At 37.3% G+C, this 11,013-nt stretch overlaps 1 protein-coding gene across 3 annotated transcripts in view; it reads right to left on the reverse strand.

The window, feature by feature from the left end:
- Positions 1-2,785: 2,785 nt before the first annotated feature.
- The window catches only part of LOC114637277 (zinc finger protein 431-like), a 28,532-nt gene continuing 20,304 nt past the window's right edge, over positions 2,786-11,013 (reverse strand). The window contains exons 2-4 of one of the 3 annotated variants that reach the window (XM_028785488.1): positions 8,216-8,342; positions 7,950-8,010; positions 2,786-6,013 (exon numbers count right to left, since the gene is read on the reverse strand). In XM_028785488.1, the coding sequence (XP_028641321.1) occupies positions 4,717-6,013; positions 7,950-8,010; positions 8,216-8,342 (1,485 nt within the window). In that variant the 3' untranslated portion in view covers positions 2,786-4,716. Of the gene's footprint in view, positions 6,014-7,945; positions 8,011-8,215; positions 8,343-11,013 lie in introns of those variants that run through there. The other 2 variants (XM_028785489.1, XM_028785490.1) reach the window with 2 other exon arrangements.

Genomic DNA, 11,013 nt, shown 5'->3' on the forward strand with positions numbered 1-11,013 from the left:
TGGAAGGTGGCTCCAGGCCTTAGGGAGAGGTTCCAGGCCATTGCAGGCTTTTCCCACAGGCAGCCTTTGGCTTTTCAGGAACCCAGACTATTCAGTCCCTCTGCCCAGCCTGGGAAGTACACTAAAGCTCCGGCTGAGAGACTGCAGGCAGCCAGCTGAGTTAGCTCCTGGGCCTCTAGCTAAAAGAATTGTGACTAGGAATTGAATTGAGGAGCCAGGAGAAGAGCCAGCTTTTCTACGAAGAATTGCTTGTTTGTTTGTTTGTTTGTTTGTTTGTTTGTTTGTTTGTTTTTAAAGCCCTCTTCCTCACAGCCTCTGGAGTTTCCTACTCTTTAGCTAAAACCACCCAGGAGTTCTCAGACTCTAAGCTAGGATCTTAACTTCGGATTCTCAGCCCCATATTAGGCAGCCTCTTTGTTCCCAGAATAAATGTCTAGGCCACAAGCTTTGGCTCATTCCCTAATTATCTTATAACTTATACAACCTCTTTATTGTAGTCGGTTTGACACATGGGTAGCTACCTCTCCTCAGTTTCATGTGTCTGTTTCCTCCAAGCCCAGGTGGAATCTCCCACATATGCCTAACATGTAGAGTTCCCATCTCTATCAGATGTCCCACCTTCTTTTTCCTGCCTCAACTAATAGGGCATCAGATGTTTACTGACAGGAGATGCTTCAATACAGTACATAAGAGAAAGAATGTGGATGTTCCATTATTCTTCTATCTCCTATCATTTGACAGTGAGAAAGTTCCTTCTAAATGCTTGCTGAAGGGTTCACTGCATTTCTTCTGTGAAAACTCTCCACAATGCTAATCTTCATTGTTAGCATAATTCTCCTAAGGTGAGTAAAAATAACAAAAAGTATATTAAAACCAGTCAGATTATATTAGGATAATTCCCATTAATTCAAGATATACTCATTCCATTTGGAATTTTTTGAGGCAGGACGTCTCTACATTGCTATGGCTGTCCTAGAACTATGTAAACCAATGTAGCCTCAAATTCAGAGAAATTGGCCTGCCACTGTCTCCCAGGAGCTGGGATTACAGGGATGCACCTCTAAGACTAGCTCATAATTTTAAAAATGACATATCTTTGAACTAGAGAATAAAGGATAAAATAAGATTTGAAAAGAAATCATCATTGATTGGATGAACAGTAATATTTCTTGAAATTCTACAGTAATCATTTAAACTGGCAAGTCATTTCACGTTTTGAATAATTGGGTTATTTTCTTTGCATTGTTAATTTCATCCATTTAAAAATGTTTGAAATGTGCTTGTGTGCATACACTTGCCTCATGGTGCTTATGTGGCAGGGAGAAAACTTATTGGTGTCTACTATCTACTTCACCTATGTGAGTTCTAGAGACAAAATCCAGGGAGTTGTTTGGGTTTAAAAATCATTTATGTATGAGCTGGCATGTGGGTATACATATGCTACAGCCCAAGTATAGAAATAAGAGAACAATTTGTAGGACTACTATGAGTCTCCCAAACATTAAATTCAGGCCATTAGCTTTAGCAGCAAGCAACTTTACCCACTGAGACCATTCTCTAGCATTCACTTGTAGTCCTGAGAAAATGTTATGCACAAGTGTTTACTACTCAGAATAAATGAACACATTCCCCAAAAAAGAGCAGTATATCATTTTCATTTGCAAATAGGATTTATTATTCATTTTTTCCTGTTGTCCTCCATCCTTAAATGACAATATGCTTATTATCTGAAAAAGAAGACAATATTTTACTGATATATTGTTTCAAGTAATCTTACTTGAACATCAGTGAGATGGCTCAGTGGGAAATCTGTTGTGTTCAAAGTTGGCATCCTGATCCTGATGGCCAAAGTAGACTAGACACCACAAAGTTGTCTTGTACTCTTCACCTATCTGTCATGGCCCAAAAATCCATAATTGCATTTTACACAGACACACACAATGAGAGAGAGAGAGAGAAAGAAAGAGGGAGAGGGAGAGGGAGATTGATTTTTTAAAAAATCTCATGGCTGTTGAATTATACAGGATCTCTAGATAATTCGATGAGAAGGTGGTACTTCAAAATGAAGTGCCAAATGGTAACTACTGGGAACAGGAAGCATAGATTTCAAGTAACATATACATATCCACAGCACATTAAACTACATTGTGAGATATACAGTTGATTGCTGATTATCCTCCTTCACTACATCTCTAACACATAGATGAAAATGCTATTTTGGATACACATATGAGGCTTTAGTGTTTCTTATATTCTCTTCTATTAAACATTTCAATCCCAACATCATTTTTTAAAAAGAGTTGACAAAACAGGACACACTGGGGATACATCTACTACTCTTGGACTTGTACCCAGAAGGTGGGTACATGAAAGTCAAGAGTTCAAATACAACCTTGACTAATTACTGGCATCCAAGCCAAACATCACCGCAAAAGAATTTGTGAAAACATGAAAAACAAAATGAGGAACAACAACCCACCATCCTTTCACAGACACCCTTTCTTGAAAAGTATATTTCTCTTGTATGAGTTCTTTCTTATTTCCCAGCATCACAGTGATTTATAAAGTCTTTAAAATATTTACAGTTAAAGACGTAGCCAAGCAGTTAAGGTCATGTTTTTGACAAATCCCTGTAATGTCTGCTTGATTCCCAGGGAATCAAGACACACGCACACAAACACAGAGAGAAAGAAAGAGGGGGAGAAGGGAGGGAGGGAGGGAGGGAGGGAGGGAGGGAGGGAGGGAGGGAGGGAGAGAGAGGAGAGATCACATAATTAAAATGAAATGAAAATTTTAAACAAATAATTTTTATTCATGAATGTTTTTTATGTAAGCATTCATTCCTTTAACTCGGATGTTAAGGCACCTAAAAGGTTACCTAGTTTTTCTTCATCATGAATGGTATCAGAACACAAGCGCATAGGCGTGAAATTAAAGAAATCAATACTGCTCAGTTGGTATTATTTTGGGGGGAAGACTTAAGATGCTGCCCTGATGAAGGAAATATATCACTTGTGGTCAGCTTGAGAGTTTAGAGCTGCACACTATTTCTAGGTCTGACTCTAACTCATGCTGCATATTAAGGATGTGAGGTATAAGTCTCCTCTTTTAGCTGTCATGTGTGACACTTGTTGTACTGCCACGTTCATGGTGATCCCATAGTCCTCTGGAACCATAAGTCAAAGTAAACTATTTTATAAGTTGCCCTTGGCATTATGTTTTATTACAGCAACAGAAAAGGCACTAATACACACTCATAAACTTTTACATCTGGATGAGTTATTTCATGTAATTGAAGAGAATTGTGAAATCTAAAAGGGCTATCTTGTCATTTAGATTCATACTGCTATTGTGCATATGAATTTGCAACTACAAACAAAATAAAGAGAAACATCATAATGCTTAAATTGTTGATATTTGTCAGATGTTTTCTCCAGAATCTTGTGCAATTGAAGTATGTTGGCTAAAGTTCTTATAAAATCCTTAGAGATCCCCTACAGCATGAATTCTTTCAGGTCTCTAAACACTATGATGTGTGAATCCTTTAACAGATTGATTACACACTAAGAGTTTAGATATTGAATAAATGTTGATACCATGAAATGCAAAGCTATACCACACTGACTACATTTAAAGGGTTTCTTTGCAGTATGGCTTTTTCTCATGATTTCTGCTACATGAACTACTGCTACATGTACAGGCTTTATCACATTGCTTACATTCATAGGGTTTCTCTCCAGTACGTGTTCTTTTATCTAATAGTAAATAACTGTGTTATGAAAAGGTTTTATCATCTTGAATACATTTGTAGGGTTTCTCACCAGGATACGATCTTTTATATATTTGAGAATAACTGTTCTGAGAAAAGGCTTCCTAATACTGAACTCCATTTATAGAGTTTCTCTCTTTTATGTATTCAAATATGACTATAATATGCAAATGCTGTGAACAAGTATAAAAAAATTGTCCTAAGTACAGCCATTTTGTTATCAGATTTCATTTAATCATATAGTGAAACTAAATTCACATTCCCAAAACATAAGGGTGCTGGAGACTTCCTAATCACTGAGAAGCTTCCATTATTCATCTTTGTTCCCCCAAACATCATGACTGTTCCTAACCATGGTCCTTATTTTCCAAAACATATTGACTGTTCTTAACAACAGCTTTTGTTATGCATCTTTTGTTCCCCAAAACACAAAGCCTGTTCCTAACCACAAAGAGAAAATGGATATAATTTTTAGACTGAAAAACTTACATTCTGCATCAGTTGACAAAGATCAACTACATGAGGAATACTCTAGCCCTAAATCTGATTGGTGAAAAATCATTGCTGTAGCTTGGCACAAATGTTTGTGGTTTTCAAGCTTTAAAGTCTGGTACCATTCTGGCTCAGGGTTAAAGTTTAGCTCCTGAGTATGTTCTGTGGCCCTGATTGATCAGTAATGGCTTGATTATAATAAACTGTCATCAGCATTAACCTGATTTTTCAGTTGTGTTGGATCTAAGTGGGCCCCATAACACAAAGACTTTACCACATTGTCTACATTCAAAGAATTTCTCTCCAGTATGTGTACTTTCATGATGATGAAGACTCTAAAATCATGCAAAACCTTCACCATATTAAATACATTTTTGAGGTTTCTATCCAGTATGAATTCATTTATGCCTTTGAAGATTACTGTGACATACAAAGGCTTTACCACATTGCTTATGTTAACAAGGTTTCTCTCCAGCATGTGTTCTTTCATGTCTCTGAAGATGACTGTGATATCCAAAGGCTTTGCCACATTGGTTACATTCATAAGGCTTCACTCCGGTATGTGTTCTTTTATGCACTCGGAGACTACTGTCATATGGAAAGGCTTTACCACATTTATTACATTCATAGGGTTTCTCCCCAGTATGTGTTCTTTTATGTATTCGGAGACTATTGGGCTGTGAAAAGATTTTACCACATTGATTACATCTGAAGGGTTTTTCTCCAGTATGTGTTCTTTCATGTATTCGGAGACTACTGTGATATGCAAAGGCTTTAACACACTGATTGCATTCATAGGGTTTCTCTCCAGTATGTATTCTTTTATGTTTTTGGAAACTACTGGGACATGCAAAGGTTTTACCACATTGATTACATTCATGGGGTTTTTCTCCAGTGTGTGTTCTTTTATGTATTCGGAGTTGACTGTGTAGTTTAAAAGTTTTACCACACTGGTTACATTCAAAGGGTTTCTCTCCAGTATGTGTTCTTTCATGTATTCGGAGAGCATGGTGGTCTGAAAATGCTTTACCACATTGATTACATTCATAGGGCTTCTCTCCAGTGTGTGTTCTTTTATGTCTTTTAAGGTGACTCTGACTTGCAAAGTCTTTACCACATTGATTACATTTGTAGGGTTTCTCTCCAGTATGTGTTCTTTTATGTCTTTTAACATCACTCTGACTTGCAAAGTCTTTACCACATTGATTACATTTGTAGAGTTTCTTTCTAGTATGTGTTCTTTCATGTACTCGGAGACTGCTGAGACATACAAAGGCTTTATCACACTGATTACATTCATAAGGTTTCTCTCCAGTGTGTATTCTTTTATGTATTTGCATATAACGGTGTTGTGAAAAGGCTTTATCACATTCCTTACATTTGTAAGTTTTCTCTCCAATATGAGTTTTTTCATGATTTTGAAGAATATGATGATGTGCAAAGGCTTTACCACATTGATGACACTCATAGGCTTCCTCTTCTGAATGGGTTCTTTTATGTCTTTGGAGAGTATTAGGTTCTGAAAAAGCTTTACCACATTGAATACATTTGTAGAGTTTCCCTGCAGTATGTATTCCTTTATGTATTCGAAGATGGTAGTGATATGCAAAGGCTTTACCACATGGATTACATTCATAGAGTTTCTCTCCAGTAGGAATTCTTTTACGTATTTGGAGACTACTGTAATGTGCAAAGGCTTCACCATATTTAATGTCTTCATAGGGTTTCTCTCCAGTAAGACTTCTTTCAGGTCTGCAAAGATAATCGGCATATGTGAAACCTTTACCACATTCATTATACCAATTAATCTTTTTATCTGAATGAATTAATTTTACAATCTGGTCTAATTGTAAAGAAGAATCAGACCTTAACATTTTATCACTTTGTCTAATGTATCTCTTCATTATGGGTTGTTCTGCATCTTTGAAGATACCTATGATAGTAAGAGCATTTATTACATGGCTTACATTTATAGCATCTTTTTTCTCTATGATGGTTTTCACAAATTTGAAGAGAACAGTAAGAACTCAGAATCTTACCACACTGATTACATTCATAAAGTTTCCTATAATGTGAGTCATACTATATTTGCAAAGTGAACTAGGACAGACAGAAGAATGTCCACATTTCTAGTGCTTACAGGGATCTTCTGCAGTGTGAGTTTGTGATTGTATTTCCAATGAACTTGGAAACTAATTAATTGTAAATCAGAATCACATTAAGAAAATCTACTCAAAGTGGGGACTTCTAAGAGGACTAAGTCAGGCAAACTCCATGACAGGCTCCAAACCAACAGTTTACAAGACCAGGCCTAAGTTTCTGCTCCCCAAACTGGACAAATCTAGGCAAGTCAGTTACTGAAAAAACCGTAGCTTCCATTGGCAATAAGGAGCTACCTCATCATCTGGCTGGAGGCAAAAACAAATAGTCATGTGAATCAGCAACAGTTCCTAGGTTCCCCCTGGAAAGTCCCCGGAGCCCTAGCCAGTCACAGAGACATGCATACCCCTGGAAATACAGACAACCAATCAGGATAAATGTCACCTACTCCTCCCTGAAATCTCCCAAATTGCCTTTAAATTAAGCCTGTGAAACTCACATCTCTGTCTTCCATCCTGATGAATGGTAGACCCCTTCATGCTAGATTTTTGAAGAATAAACACTCTGATTTTGCATATTATGAGTCTGGGGTATTGTTCTTTGGCCAACCACAGACTCTTACACCACTAGATATCTTCTAATTATTTTTGGAGAGAGAAGTACATTACTTCTTTTAATATCTCTATGCCCACATGGCTTGTATCCACTGTGACACATGATATATTTATTGAAAGAATAACAAATGAAAGGTTTCCACATTGCATTCCCACAGTTTTGCCTTTTTGTTCCCCATAGTCATGTAGTATAGGGATTAAATTTTCTCCACAACAACATTCTTGACTCTCATAAACTGCCTGTCTCACTCAACTTTGTAACATTACTCCAGGCATAAGAGTAATACCGGCTTTAATATGGACTTTTTGATTATTAGAAGGTTTTGGATATATACTTATTACCTATTCAATTACAATATCTGAGTATTATAAGACCAAACAAATTGGCAGTTTTGCAGCATAGATCTAATGGGGCTATGATTCAAACAGTGATGTCTGCTAAGGCATAGTTTGCTTGAATTCTTTCTTAGAGGAATGATGTGCAAACACAAATCAGATACCTGACATTGGGATACATGAGCTTGTGGTTTGAATATGCTTGGCCTAGGGAGTGGCACTATTCGGAGGTGGAGTCTTGTTGGAGTAGGTGTGTCACTGTGGCTGTGGGCTTTAAGACCCTCATCCTAGCTGCCTGGAAGTCAGTATTCTGTTAGCAGCCATCTGATGAAGATGTGGAACTCTCAGGTCTGCCTGCACCATGCCTGCCTGGACACTGCCATGCTCCAATCTGGACTGAACCTCTGAACTTGTAAGCCAGCCCCAATTAAATGTTGTTGTTATAAGAGTTGCTTTGGTCATAGTGTCTATCCACAGCAGTAAAATCCTGACTAATACACATAGTTTGTGAAAATTTAATAATCATTAACATAACTTAAAGCACTGCTTTTTTAAAACGTTGCTTTTTTAAAAACTTCTATGACACAGTAAAAATTTCTTCAAAGGTACAATTGTATTAGCTTATACATGAAAATTACCTTCCATGTCTTCTAGAACTTTGAAAATGTTCTTCAATATTATGGTCTTCCAAATTGTAACCTAAAATATAGTATCAGAAAATGTATGCTATATTATTGGAAATTAGGCAAAATTTAAGTTAGTATCTTTACTGAACCTTAGAACCATGCCTGATTTATTCACCTCATTTTTCCTCATTCTCAATTGAAGCTACAATAAAGACCCAATAACAAAAAAAAGTTGTCCCTTATTTTAAAAAGTAAAAGAAGAATATGTACTGTCATACCTATAGCAGTGAGGTTCCAGTAGGTCTCCAGCATCACATCTTTGTAAAGACTCTTCTGAGAAGGATCCAACAAAGCCCACTCTTCCAAAGTGAAGTCCACTTGCACATCATCAAAGGTTATTGTATCCTAAAATATCCCAAACATGTGTACAACAAAAAGGTTGTTACTGGCAGCACTGTAAACATATACTACATCAACAATATATTCTTATAATTCTGATACTTCCAACACCTATTCCATAATGGATGTTATAATGGAATTGCCAAGTAATTTTAGAAAGAAATTGAAGAAGATGGTGACCTTTGGTATTTCTGTGTCCTTTAAATAAGTTATAGTCTTGCGAGAGAAATGCCTACTAACAGAGAGAGAGAGAGAGAGAGAGAGAGAGGCAAAAAACAACAACAGTAGTGAGTACATATCAGAGAAATGATTTGAATAATTACGAACAACAAAAAATATGAGTAAACTGGGTATGCTCATGCCTTTTTTTTTTTTTTTTGGTTTTTCGAGACAGGGTTTCTCTGTGTAGCCCTGGCTGTCCTGGAACTCACTCTGTAGACCAGACTGACCTCGAACTCAGAAATCCGCCTGCCTCTGCCTCCCAGGTGCTGGGATTAAAGGCGTTCGCCACCACTGCTTGGCTTGTTCATGCCTTTAATATCAGCAATCAGGAGCCAGAGGCAGATGTATCTCATTGAGTTAGATGCCAGCCTAATCCATGTAATGAGGTACAGGACATCCAGAGGTACATATTAAGACCCTCACACCCCTGAAAAAATCAATTAAACAAACAACATAGAAAGAACTCAGAGGTCTTTACTGAAATTCCTGCAAAGATTTAAGGTTGAATACATTTCTGTATTCATCTTCCTGAAACCTTAACTGCCCCAGTTTAAACATTAGTAAGATCTTACTAATAAGATATGCATGTTTACACGGTTATAAATAAATGGATGAAATATTAGCAACATAAATGTTGATCATAAATAAGCAACACAGGGCAGGAGGGATGGCTTACCAGTGAAGTGCTCTTGCTAGTCTTGCAAATAATTGGAATCAACTGCCAGTACTTACGAGGTGGCAAGTAACTATCCACTATCCCAACTTCAGGAATTCTGAGGTCATGCCCTGACTACTATGAGGAATACGCATATATCAGATGCATAATTATACTTAGAGGCAAGATACTAATATTCACTTTTAAAAATTCAAAACAAACATGACAGGTAGGAATAATGTCACACATCTGCAATCCAATGACTCAGCAGCTTCAAGTACTATTAACGTCATGAATATATGCTGTCTTGAAAGCCAGAATATACTCTCTGTCAAATTTAAAAATTGAAGATGCGGAGAAAGATCAATACAACAGCATATGTGTGACTTGTACAAAAGCCAACATTCCAGGACCATCAGCTAATATATAAAAACAAAACCAAAGCCAGGCATGTTGGCCTTCAGAACACTAAAGCCAGGAAAATCTCTAAGTTCGAAGTCTGCCTGGTCTAATTCCTATTTTGAAAACAGGGAAGGTTACACAGAGAAACTTTACCTTCAAAAACAACAAAATTAAAAATATCAAAACATCTGGCTAGCAAAATAGCTTATCATTGAACAGTAACTGCTTCTAATATAACTTAAGTTGATTTAAAGTTTTAGCCTACAATGGTGAAGGCATGCCAGCATGAGAAGGAACGTGGCTGATCAGTTTCAACCACAATACAGTGTAACACGAAGAACAGGAAATGGGTAGAATTTATAGACACTCAAATCTCACCCCCAATAAGGAATTTAGAATGGCTTCTACTCAATCTCCTCTCCCAAAACACACACACACACACACACACACACACACACATGAGGGAGATGAGTACTTAAAGACATCATACTATCTGGGAGCTTTTTGAGTCAATCTACTATATTCTGATTCTGGTCACTATAGGCTCATGGTAATCCCATGATAAAAATAAATTTATTCTAACTTCAATGATCCTCATACTCCGCAACAACTCATACACTGTTCAAATGTCCAAAGTTTCTTCTGACACTCAAGACAATCTCTTAATTGCCATATCCTGTAAAATCAGAAAATGACACACAGCAGCACAGACTACCCCTTCTCATTCCAATAAAAAGGAAATGTGTATACAGTAAAGGAAGATTGAACCAAGGCAACAAACCCAGCAGGGCAACACCATATCCTGTAGCTCTGTCTCAAGACACATGGGGCTTCAGTTTCAAATTGATAAGCAACTTCTCGTACTTCTCTCAGTTTGCTTACTTCTATTGCCTACATGCAGCTCTCCATGGCAGATGCCTTGTAGCTTGAGTATCTCAACAGGCTGTGGTCTCAAAAGGTAACCAAGGATTCATATCACAGTTTTATCCAATGAATGTTTACAGTCTCTTCATTGGAGCTCTGACTCTATCAAATGTGGATGGAAGCAACCATGCTGAACTGAAACCACAGAGGAAGAATTCCTGACCTTTGAGTTTTGCATCTTTCTTGTTTCCAGAATCAGCACAAGATGAGTGATGCTGTCAATTTGACTTCTAAATTGAAACGGACCTTGCCACACATGAACCACAGTTGCAGCAGATTTTATATGAAGTTTCCGGAGACTAGAAATAACTGTGCCTACTTTCTTCCATTTATTTAATGCTTAGCAGTATTACCATTAGGGCACATACTTCTCTTAAATTAAAAAGATGTGTGTAAGATTTCAGCATGCGGTTTGGACAGACAGCACAAGATCGACCCGGTTTCACGGGAAGGAGTTTATTTAGGGAGGGGGGC

Source organism: Grammomys surdaster, unplaced genomic scaffold (assembly GCF_004785775.1).
Source record: "Grammomys surdaster isolate TR1022 unplaced genomic scaffold, NIH_TR_1.0 125243, whole genome shotgun sequence".
NCBI lineage: Eukaryota > Metazoa > Chordata > Mammalia > Rodentia > Muridae > Grammomys > Grammomys surdaster.